Source organism: Vicugna pacos, chromosome 4 (assembly GCF_048564905.1).
Source record: "Vicugna pacos chromosome 4, VicPac4, whole genome shotgun sequence".
Lineage (NCBI taxonomy): Eukaryota > Metazoa > Chordata > Mammalia > Artiodactyla > Camelidae > Vicugna > Vicugna pacos.
In genome coordinates this window covers 24,773,196-24,785,813 of record NC_132990.1, presented here as the reverse complement: position 1 = coordinate 24,785,813, position 12,618 = coordinate 24,773,196, and the positions used below count along the sequence as shown (strand labels likewise).

Below are 12,618 nucleotides of genomic sequence, written 5' to 3'. Positions count from 1 at the left end.
AAACAGACTTTTTAAAACCCAACAAATTAGAGGTTAACTCTTCACCCTATGAAAGGACTGGGCACAGAATACCCTTAAATGACAAAGTTCCAAGGTTTTGATTAAAGAAAAAAAATTATGCAGATATTTTTGAAGAACAGGGAATATTTCAAGTGAACCATCTTCATATCTCTTTTCTATATCTCTTCTCTTACTTCAGGGAATGTCCCAGTGATGTTTATAGATACAAATATCTCCATGCTTCACTTCTGCTATTCTGCAGGCACAAGCGTGTCCTGAAAATGTTCTGAAACCCTAATATATCTTATCCTAAGGCACCCTGACTGGCAATGGGCGAGATAATTTGGGACAAGAATAGACCCATAAAGACTGACCATAACACACCACACATGAGACGCCCACTCCAACCCTGGGAAGGCTGGCCTTGCTTTCCTTTTCTCTGCCTCTCTTTCTCCTTTTCTCCCTTCTCTCTCTCTCTCTCTCTGTTTCCTGCCCCCCCTCTGAGTTTCTCATAGAGTGGCAATGTACCTAAAATGAGAGGTGTGCCATTTCCTTATACTATGCCTTTTCCTGGAGGGTTAGTTGCTCTGTAAGGTCAAGCAGCCTGGTAAGATTTGCACGAGTTCTTTTCAACAAAAGAGGATAAATTGGAAAGACTTGTCAATGTGGTGCATTAGTAATAAAAGAAAAAAACCCACCCACCCGTCCGTATTAGTTTGAACCTGCCTTCCTCCACGGGTGTTAACATAAATTGGAGTAACTCCTGTTGGTTTCAAAGTTGTAATCCACGGTCCGCAAAAACATTCAAAAACAAGTTTTACCAATATCAAATCATTACCTTGTACACCTGAAACTAATGTTGTATGTCAATTATACCCCAATAAAAAATTTTTTTAAACAGGTTTCACCTTGCTTAGAAAAGCACTGCGATATTATGCCCGCTAATTGCAACTCCATCATTTCAAATTTGAACATCTTGCAACATTCACCTCTGGTAGTTTGAAGAGAGAACTTCTCTCTCTCTCTCCCTCTCTCCCTCTCCTCTTCTCCCCCTCTCCCCACCTCTCTCTCCCTTCCTTCCTAATATCCTCACACACTCACGTTCAGCACACCACTACACAGGAACTCTCAGGTCTGACCTACCTGTGGAGTGAGTTTCCCAACCCTCTGGGTTATTGGCTCATTCATCACCACCTCCACTTTGCAGGCATCTTTCTCTTTGGGGACGGTGAATTTCAGGTCATCTTGAGACAGGAAGGCGGAGCCGCCCTTCATCACCCGGAGCCCGCGGTTAACACCGACGAGGGTGGGGCCGGCCCAGGCCGGGAGCAGCAGCAGCAGCAGCAGCAGGGCGCTGGGCCCGCCCCGGCTGCGGGAGCCCATGCCGCCTGGGGCCAGCTCGGTTCCGTCCACCAGTGAAATCCCTTCAACGAAAGCGAGTTTCTGGGCTTCCTCGCGGGGTGTCAGCTCATAGTCCAAGGGGCAGGGCGAGGGGTCCCGACAACGTGCCCCCAGATCTTAACACGTCCCTTTCATTTCAAACTCAGACAAGAAGGCCTTTCAGGCAGTCCCGGAGCTTTTAATAAAACGCGCTGATCACTCCTGACAACGCCGGCAAGATTAATGGGCCTCCCAAGTGCTCTTTTAATCCTGCAAATGGGACAAGGGGTTGAAGGAAAGTGAGAGAGAGACCAAAAGATTTATGTGGCCATTCGAAAGACCCCCGCTGACAAAGGAATCTTTCAACCAGTCTATAATTTCAGCTAAATTAAAAACAAATAAACTAACTTGACCCCCAGGCCCATCTGAAAGGCAGCGCAGCCATTCCATCCCCCTGCTGGTGACTCCGACTTCCGGACTCCAAGGGCCCCGCCGGGATGTCAGGTGTGTGGTCCCACGGGAGCCAGCCCAGCTCCCTGCCCCGGGCAGCGCTGGCTCCTCTGCCTTCAGGAAAAGTCGTTGAACTCTTTGCTTTTGTTTCCTCACTTGGTAAATGAGGACTAGAACCTAATTTTTGGAAGAGAGCTGATAGAATTACTTGCATGCTGTTTGAAGACATGATTAATTCTAAATCAGTGCTACCCACATTAAAAAAAAAAAGGCTGAATAATCTGTCACACGGGCACAATTCTGACTTTGCTGAGCAATGAAGGCACCTAAGAAACACTTGAGTGGAAACTGGAGACAATACATTTTTTCTAAGTGAACCTCTGGGGTTTTGTTTAGGTGTAGCAAGGACTAGGAATGGACTAACGTAGCTTCGACATACACAGCTAATGACACAGCAGACATACGTGCGTTTGCGCATCTTCTACGATGCTAATTACACAAGAAGTACTGAATCTGCACAATCTTCTTTCTATTTTCACCACTTAGAATTTCATAATTATTCCTCTGTGTTCTGTAAGAACAGAAACGATTTTATCCAAAGTAAAAGGTGCTAAAATAGATGTTTAATGCCAAGGTATGATTAGATGAACCCACGGTGGTCTGTTATGCCCATAAGGAAGGTCCTGCATTTTAGTGGTTTTTAATGATTTCTGTACAAGGATAGTGAAACAAACGTCCAAAGGTGTAAGAAAAAAATGCCTCTGCTGTCCACCCCTAATACTTTAAGGGAAGGCTCTTTTTCTTATCACTGTTTGAAACCTCTGACTTTTGAGGTGGTGCATGACGTGTGTCACCTGACACCTGAGGGTGTGCACGCTCCACAGGGCAGCCTGCTTTTACAGTGTCAGCCCCCAATTGAAACAGTTGCACCCTCTCCCTGATCATGGTGCCCACACTCAGGCTGAACGAGGTCAGCCTGTTTGGGCAAGAGTGCAAATCTGGTTGTTACTCCATGACTTCCATTCACATCCGGCATCTAAGACCATTCAGAACAGCAGCACATTCCGAGGGCAGAGAGGCAGCGGGGTGGGTAGCTGTCTCCCAAAACTGAGAGAGAAGAGATAAATACTTTGCTTTCTGAGATTTAAACAAACCAAATCAACCCACAAAGGCTGCAAGGACTCTATGCTCTCGGGCATCCGTATCTCCCTTTTTCTCCTTGCTGCTTCTTCCTAGACTCCCTGACTTTTTCATGTTGGGCAGCCCGGGGTGCAGTCCTGGGACCTGTCTTTTTGTCTCCTTACTCTCTAGCAACCTCATTCCTTGGCTTTAAATACCACTTCTCTGCTAACGAGGCTCACGTTTGTATCTCTATCCTCCTCCCGGAACCTAGACTGTGTGTGCAACTGTCCATTTGACATATCCCTGTAGGGCTGTGGGACAGGCATCTCCCACTTCATGGGGCCAAAACTGGGCGCCCGGTCTCCCCTGCCTTGGTCTTCTTTATCTCAGCTAATGCAACTCCGGCTTGTCATTTGTTCTCTTGTCTCACACTCTACTTCTAAACAAATAAACCAAAAAGCTCTGTTTGTTCATTGTGGTGGACAGATCTCAGGGTGACCTCCAATAATTCCAGCCTCCTAGTACCCAGACGTTCCCCTGGGTGACAGGAGAACTTGTGATACATCCAACCAACAGAATGAAACACAGCTGACGGGATGTCATTCTTGTGATTATGTTTCATTACATCATAAGGTTCTTTTAGCCCACTGGCTCTGGAGGCTCTCCTGCAGAACTTGAAGAAGCCTCCCTGAGTTCTGGGGTCACAAGGAATCGCATTCTGCCGACAAACTGAACTGACAAACTGAACGAGCCTGGGGGAAGATTCTTCCTAACTTAACACACTTTATATGTTTGTTTACATTTATTTCTCACAACAAACCTACAAAGCAGTTTCTATTATTATTCTGATTTTATAGGTAAACAAACAGTTGCTTGAGAAATTGACATCACAACCTCAATAAACACTAACATTTATTAAATGCATACTATGGGTTGGGCATTGTTCCAAACACTTTACATGCATTATCTTGTGTAATTCCAATAATGGTTTTAGGAAGCAGACAGTGATTTTACAGATTTGCAAAATGAGGTGCAAAGAGGTTAAGTTACTTGCCGAAGGTCATCAGCTTGACTCGGGAGTCTGTGTCCTTGCTATTGCAACCTGTTTTTGCCGACCCCAGGACCAGTGCACTTTCTGCTGCCCCTTTGCGTTACAGTAAAATCTTTACAATCTTACTCTTTACAATTGCCTCACTATCCTTGGGGTCTCTTCCTACAACATGCAAACCTTTAACAGCTTCCTTTATGGTTCCAGACAGCAGCGTTGCTGTTGCAGGAGTTTGTTTTACTGGAGGCAATGTTCTCTCGAGGAAGTGGATGTGACTTTAAGGTCATATAACAAATGCAGATGCCCCATCCCCCAGCATCCTTCCTAGCGCTCCAACTGCTTACACTCCAAGCAGCTTAAAGGCCTCAAGGCAAACAGGCCACTTCAAAATCCCAGTCTATTAAATCAATAAATATCTGTTGATTTTCTTTCTAACATTCTGCTTCCTCCACTCTGCCGCTGTTTCTAAGATGTAATCTAAATCACAGAATGTGTGGTTTAGGAGAAAATTTAAAAATCAAGTAGTCCGTATCCTTCATTTTATTTATCTATGTATTTGCTTTTTTGAAAATAACTTCCTTTATGTGTATAAAAGAAATGCATGCTCCTTAACTAAAGGATGAAAATACAAAAACATAAGGAAAAGGAAAAAATACACTTTTCCAACACCCAAAGAAAATGCCTTTAGGTTTTCGTAAGTAATGAATATGTATATACGGCTTTTAAACTTAATTAGAACCACACTATAAAAGGAGTAGTGTACCGTTCTTTTCTAGTCACATTACACTCTCTTTCAGGCATTTTCCATATTATTAAACATTCTTTGTGATCTTACCTTTCATCTGTGTATTATATCCACATTACATGAATATATTATGATTTCTATAGTCATTGAATTTGTTACTATGTCCATAGACTGTGATGAAAAATCCTTAATTATAATTAGTTTATTTCTCTAGTTCTATCCTTTGGATAGTATTTTAGAAGTGAAATTATAAGATCAAAGGGTAGAAAACTTATTTTGAGGTTCTTGCTACACATGCTCTCTGGAAAGATGGTGCTAATTTAGCACTTAGCACACTTAGCAGCCTGGCTCCCTGCTGACATTCAATATCTTCCCCTTTAATCTTCACTCACTTCCCATGTGAAACGTATCCTGCCACCATTTGAACTTGCATTCCTCTGCTTACTTGAGATTTGGCTCTTTTATTATAGTTTTAATGTCCATTAACCATTTGTATTTTCTCTTCTAGAAACCCCTTGATTTTACAGAAGACGGGAAGTCCTATGGCAGTCAAATGACTCTCCCATTGCTGAAGTAACTGGTAAGGCTGGAGATGGAGCCACTGCCTCCCAGAACGCCACGTCAGCAAACCAGAACTTGCACGTCCCTGCAAATGCTCTGCTTGACCAGAAACACAGTGTATTTAGTCAAACAAGCCCCAATCCCCAAGTCAATTCTGGTCCTTCTCACCCCAAACAGAACTACGAAGAGAAAAGCCCTCCCTCGGGCTGCACTGTCAAACCCAAGATTGCAGGGATGGCTCTACTGTCACACAAACTCATCAGAAGGTTTCTTTTCTTAGATTTTGCAACACTCCAATGTCTATCCTGCTGATAAAGGGGCCACATTCTTCAAATTGTGTTTTTTTTAAATGCACATCTTGGAGATGTTAGAAGTTTTCCACAGAAGTCTTCTATAGCCAAATATATGTGAGCACACAATGCCAAAATCCCCTTTTAACGATTTACAATGTAATATGAGCCTACTAAAGGCTGTAAGTGGTCCTGCAGAAAGAAAGCCTTTCAGTCCAAACTTTGCAATCTTAGAAAAAAACTTTATTTAATTAAAAAAAAATAAATGGGTTCTTTGAGAAATCATTCAATAGACACTAGGTCATAGAATTAAAATGATTGAAGTGTAGGATGACCACATGGTTTCTACAAAATTTCTAATCATACCTGATAAATCCATACTTATTGAATCTACATCAGAAATCCAAATTCCAGATCACTCTTTGGAAACCAGACATCTGGCCTTTCTCTACAAAGACCTTCTACTAAAATTATCTTCAAAGTAGGAAAAAAAAGGATTGCAGAGGAAAAAATGTTTTATGCCTTGATTTACAGTCCTGTTTTGAATGACTATTAAAGTTTTTTAAGTTACCAAAGGTATTTCCTGGAAGATTAGGAAGTGGCCTAATAATGTATATTAATTTTGGTCTTAGCCAGAGAGTTGCATCCTATAAATTTTCACAACAGCTTGTTTTCATTGAATTCCTTAAACAGAATGGAAAACACTCACTCACATTCACTGTGGTTGACCATACCTGTCCCTCCTTTGGGACTTACCATGGGTGTGTACCCAAACTAACACCTAGGCTCTTCCCAGCCAGAGTCACCCTAAACTGAAATTGATTTTCCTCTTCTGGAGTTAAATCTGCATCCTTCAGTTCACACAGAAACACCACATAGCCCAAAAGTGAGATTATATTTAAATTCACATTAAGTCATGCTTAGGAGTTCATCTTCTAAGAATAATTCCATTTTTAGAATGCATCCTGGTTCTCTGCCTGGAAATGACAAGGTTCCCTGATGCATTCATTGTGCAGGCAACTGTTGAGCGCCCTCTTTGTGACAAGGGCTATACTGAGTGCTAGGATTACCAAGACAGAAGAAAAAAAGTCTTGCTCGTAGAGAGTTTACAGTGAAAAACAGACATATAAACTAACAATTTAAAAGCGGTGGTAGGTGCTGTAAAGGTGGAACGCGTTGTGTGCTGCAGGAATAAAGAGGAGAGCGGCATTTGACTCTGACTGGGTCTAGGGGAGGCTTCTTGAAGGGGAGAGAGTTGCATTTTAAAGAACGAATAGGATTTGGAACAGTGAGAAGTGGCATGTTTGAGGAGGAAGAGGAAGAGCGTGGCTCGGTCAAAGAATCTACAAGCTGGTGTTGTGCCTGAAGCAGAGTTTTTGTGTGAAACACTAGCGAGGCGCCAGGCACATAAAAGTTAACTCCGGTGTAACCCCTATCTCTGAGAGACTCAAGTCTTGTGGGAGAGACTTATAATCAAGTACTCTACAATACAAAATGGCATTTCTATGACAGTATATGAGCCAAATGTCCTAATGAGTTCAACAAACTCAGCAGTCCACAATTAAAGAACTTCTACTATCCACCTCATCATGAAAAGGACTGCTCAGACATTCAGAAAACTATCCAGCATCGCTCCTTGAGCTGTACCAGGGTAACCCTGACCATCTAACTTGCATGCCACAGCTAATGACAAAATTCAAACTCATCGATGTCTGATGCAGAAGAGACCACCCGTGACAAACGTTCTTGTGAAAAGACATGCTGTCATGGAAATGCTTTTGATGACTTAAGAAACTTGGGAATAAGTGACAAAGAGTGTCATTGTTTGAACCTGAGTCACACTATATGAAAAATCATAGACTCCTAGAGCTGGAAGGAGCTTCTCCTCCAAATTGTACTAATTTATCATCATCATCTTCATCATCAGGTGTTATCTATTCATTCTGCCTCTGGCACTGTTTTAATACATTTAATCTTCACAAAAACCTATACAGTAGATTCTATTCTAAGGATTCTGAGTCTGAGGAAACAGGTGAATAATGTGTTCGAGGCCAATGCTAATAAATGAGGGAGCTGGAATTCTAACCGCAGCAGACAGGCTTGAGAGCCCAGGTTCCGGAAACCCCGTGCCACATGCCCCAGCACACAGTGGTCGGGATGAGGAAATAGAGGCTAAGTGATTTGCCAAAGGTTAAAAACCTGCTTGGGCCTGCTGCTTTATTCATTAATGCAAGCAGAGTTTGGAAAGTAAACCACAGTATCTACTGAGATGTACTACAGCAAAACAATTGCAACTTTTAAAACCAACAAATAATTAAACTTAGCAGAACTCTAATAAGAATCCTGACTTTCTTTCGGGCTGAGGATCTTAGCTCAATTTTGATGTTCAGCTGTGACCTATGCATCATTTTTTGGGTTTTTTAAAAACTATATGTTTTTATAAATAACTTTTAAAATGATTTTCTAATTTAACAGTACTAAAGAAAACGGAAAAGGAGAGAGAGCTTAATACTCCGATGTAGGATTGGAGTTGAAATGAAAGGAAATATAATAGTGATTAGCACAGAGGCCAGACTCTACATTAGTTCCTCCAAACCGGTATACCTCTCCTGGTCCCATCATTTCCTTGAACAAGGTCCTCACTCTTCCATGGGCTCTATTTCCTTACCTATACAATAATTGATACCTTTCAGGGTTATTAAAATAGTTAAATGTGCCATTATATGTAAATGTATTATGGCTCAACCAAAATCCCCAGTGCGCCCACACTGCAAGGCTCAACCAAAGCCAGTCTCCTCTTTTACATGTTGAAAAAGTTACCACTGTCATGGTGGATACATGACACTAAACATTTGTCAAAACCCACAGAATGTACAACACCAATATTGAACCCTAATGTAAGCTACAGGCTTTGGATCATCATAAATGGCTCATCAGTTGCAATAAATATACCAGGCCAATACACGATGTTAATAACTGGGGAAACTGGAGGGAGGGAATGTATGTGAGTGAGAACTTCCCATGCTTCCTGCTCAATCTTTCTATAAACTTTATCTGCTTAAAAACTAAAGTGTGTTAATTTTTTAAAAGTCCTAGTTGAGCCATCCTTGGACATGCTCCACGATTTAAGTTGACTTGAGTCTCCAGGGACACCCAGAGTGAGGAAACTTTCTACAGGGCAGTGCAGAGCCATCAGCAACAAAAAATGAAACAAGGCAAACCACAGTGACTTTGTTCATCACACTTCCTAGAGTTCGACAACGAGTGTGGTATTAGCCAGGCTACACAGCTTGGTCCTTTCTGAGGATCTGCATATCCCCAAGCTACTCAAGGGCCACTCAAGTGCCATCAAGTCTCTCTGGTTCACAGGACACTGTCCCACACATGAACACACACCCAGCACCAATGTCTCTTCTGCATACGCATGCGTCACTGACACCTTTGTGGCCCACTGAAGTTAATTGCATTGGGATACTTAATTGCATTAAGAAAAGTGAAACATGATCTGCTTCTTTTAGAAGAATTTGGGGTGGGCTGTGGAGAGTGGGAGGGTGGGATGGTGCTCTCAGGCTGTGGGACTAAAAATGCTTCAAGTACTGGTTCAAAAACAAATCTCTAGAAACATCACAGGCTGCAAATAAAGTATCTGAATGTCTGATTAGATGACTGACTGTTGAATAAATCTGTGCAGGAGAATACAGCAATGCATAAGAATGGCACTGTTTAACAGTAGTGAACACCAGTAAGACAGGGGAGTGTTTTAAAAGAGAGACAATACGAAGTACAAAAGTGCTCTTGGCTAAAATACTTCCTAGAGTCTCCAAGACACAAATAGGCTATTTTTTTAAAGTTGATTTGCAAATCATTTGTCTAGAGGTGAGAATAGCTTTATCATAGACACAGTGTCCAGACTGGCTGACAAATGCCGCTCAAAAGGCGACGCCACGCTAAGCCGCACAAATTATCATGGTGGAAGATACTTCTGTGGGAAACCACACTACCATATCTGTCCTGCAGAGTGTTGGCCAGAGGTGTTGAGACTCCCTTCCTTGATTGCACTCAGTTCAGCACACTAGATTTCAAGACACCATTTGTCTTGTAACCATGCCCCAGGGGTGCTGTTCTCCAAGACCACAAAGTGAAAGGCGCCCTGGTGGCTGGCAATGCGGTGGCTGAGCCCATGTCTCTTGTGGCCTGAGGAAAAGAGCTGGCTGCAGGAGGGACTTCAGCCCTACTCCGCTGGCTCCGAAGGAAGCAACAGCCCTTGTGAGGACTAATGACGGTCTGTCTTACTGATGACTATGGGAAACACCAAGTGAAAGAGTTGCCTTTCACGTCACCCCTAAACTAGCGGGGCCCGTCCTTGGCTTCACATCACCATCATCAAGCACCTCTCCCAAAGTTCTGGACTTCATTGGGCTGGGTGGGGCCCAGGCATCTGAATTCAGAAGTTCCCTAGGTGATTCTAATGAGCAACCAGGATTGAGAATCACTGCTGGAAACAACTGCACTTTATTTTCTTCTCCTTTAAGTGTAAGAAGACGTCAAAGGAGCTTTCGTGCCCATGTTGCATTAGGGTCTTGGACATGTCTGGAAACCATCTTGGTGGAGTGAGGTGGTAGGACCAGGGCTAGGGATGCCACCTACAAGACCGGCACCAAGAAGACGCTGAAAGCAAGCCCCAGGCTGGAGGTGACTGGAGGCAGGATGGGGAAGAGGAGACAGAGAGAGGATGGCCCCAGACAGAGAGGAAAGGAAGGAAGCTTTCCTGACAGCCGAGCTGGGAGGGCCATTCCGAGGAAGCAAGTCCCATGTGTGAGATGTATAAACACAAGGTACTGGCTTCTTGAATGAGCAAAATTGTTAGAAAAGGGATAAAGTCTAAAGGAAAAGAAATTAACACAAAATTTGGAGAAATTTTGCACTGCCACTCGTTTCCATTGCATTCGAACGTTTCCCTTGCAGCGAATCTTTAAAGATAAACTTAAATACACATATGGTAGCATTACATTTTATTACTCACAAGGCTAATATTTTCCCATGCTTTTTTTCATAGTATGATATTTCAATATGTGATAGAAGTGGACATTTGGGTTTAAGCAGGAAGTAATAGATCTCCCAAAAATCGTTACTTGTAAAGCCATTACTGATCAGATTAGGAGGAGATTGGAGGCTATCTGCTTCAATCTTACATGCAAAGCAGAAATATTCACGCCTTCTGGTCTGTAATTAAAAACCTCTCATATCACTCCGAAGTCTAATTCCCTTCAGGTCCTAATGGGCCAGTTATTTCCCGTCAGTTCTTCAATGAAACAAGGGCCATTCTCTCAGTCCTCTTACAACGCTCCTCCACGTGGTCACGAACCTTCCTGATCTTGCCCATTGGGGTCCATCTCACTTTCTCCAGCCTTGTGCTTGGAATAAACGATTTCACTTTTTTTTTTTTTGACTCAATAACACCACCAAAAATCAAAAACAAAAATCAAAGATCAATATTTTGAGGGGCAGAAGGAGTCAATTCGTGTTTTTAAGTAAAACTGTTTTTTACTCTTCATGTAAAGAAAAAGCCAGACAACACTGCATGACATTTCTGTCACACTCTTTAGCTCCCACACTCCTTGTAGACTTTTCACTAAGGATAAACACTTTGACTAAACTGTTCACTTTCTAAATACTTTAGCGTTAAGGAAGAATCTCAGTCTGCCACACAGACGTGTCACTTAAATTTTCTCAGCCTTGCTTCCGTCATCTGAACAGTGGGGATTCATCAGACTAAGTTCACAAGACGGCTGCAAAGACAGCTTTTGTTGCTGTTTTCACTACGTAAGAAATGAAACTTCCCTCCCATCACAGGCACATGTGCTCCTCGCCATGTCATTATCTTAAAGCCTTGAGTCTTCCTCCTAAAAAGTCTTGGTCTTAAAAGGCTGAAGTCTTAAGTCTTAAAGTCCTAGTTTCAGGCCTCTCTGGCCATAGGGCTAGCAATTCAGACGAGATGCCGGTAAGCACTGGGCTGTCCGTGCAGCGCCCTGTGACCTCTGGCCATGTCTCCGTCAGCTCACGCAGCTGTCATCACTTGCCATTCTCAGCGGAGGCACACACTACAGTGGCGGAGGGATAGGTGCGAGCCCCAGGGTCCTTCCACCAATGCATCCCAGTGTGAGATTTCCACACACTATGAGGGCCTAGCATCAGAGCAGCGTACACAGCCCCAGCCCAGGACGTTTCTCTTTATGGGGAGTATATAAAGACCAGCAGCTCCCAGTAAAGCAATTCAGCAACAGTCGGGGGGAGGGTATGGCTCAATTGGTAGAACACATGCTTAGCATGCATGAGGTCCTGGGTTCAATCCCCAGTACCTCCTCTAAGAATAAATAAATAAACCTAATTACCTCCCCCCACCAAAAAAAAAGAAAAAAGAAAGCAACAGTCAAGGCGTGAGGCCACGTGGCATCTCTGATGGAAGACGGTGCACAGGGCACACTGCTCCCTCCCAATCCCAACAGTCAGAGCCGCGCTGCATGGGCTTTATGGCCAAGTGAGAAGGACGAAATGGGCTCCATGTGGGATTTTTGAAAATGCAGTTAGTCCCGCTTGAGGAGGTGTCCCTGTCACCCCATCCCAAAGCCAAGCTCTAAATCCAGACTGTATTATAATCTGATTTTTAAATGTGGGTTTATGTGGCTACAGGTCTTATTCCATTTTCTTTTGCTGTAGTAATGACTGAAGAATTTAGAAGATCAGCTATGAATGCCAGCCGGAGGCCTTGATGTGGTGTATGGTTTCACAGGCTGAAATTCGTACCCCCAAAATCCGTATGTTGAAGTCCTAACCCCCAGTATCCCACAACGTGACTATATTTGAGATAGGATCATTAAAGAGGTAATAAAATGAAAATGAGAGCCTTAGTGTGGGCCTCAATTTTATATGATTGGTGTCCTTACAAAAAGAGGGAATTCTGACACTGATGGGTGCAGAGGGACAACCATGTGAAGATAGAGGGAGAAGACAACCCATGAGCG

At 43.1% G+C, this 12,618-nt stretch overlaps 1 protein-coding gene across 5 annotated transcripts in view; it reads right to left on the bottom strand.

Moving 5' to 3' along the window:
* Positions 1–12,618, bottom strand: part of FREM1 (FRAS1 related extracellular matrix 1) — a 175,955-nt gene that overhangs the window by 127,513 nt on the left and 35,824 nt on the right. For all 5 annotated transcript variants that reach the window (XM_072959410.1, XM_072959409.1, XM_072959411.1 and 2 more), the window contains exon 2: positions 1,144–1,650. In XM_072959410.1, the coding sequence (XP_072815511.1) occupies positions 1,144–1,383 (240 nt within the window). In that variant the 5' untranslated portion in view covers positions 1,384–1,650. The remainder of the gene's footprint in view (positions 1–1,143; positions 1,651–12,618) is intronic.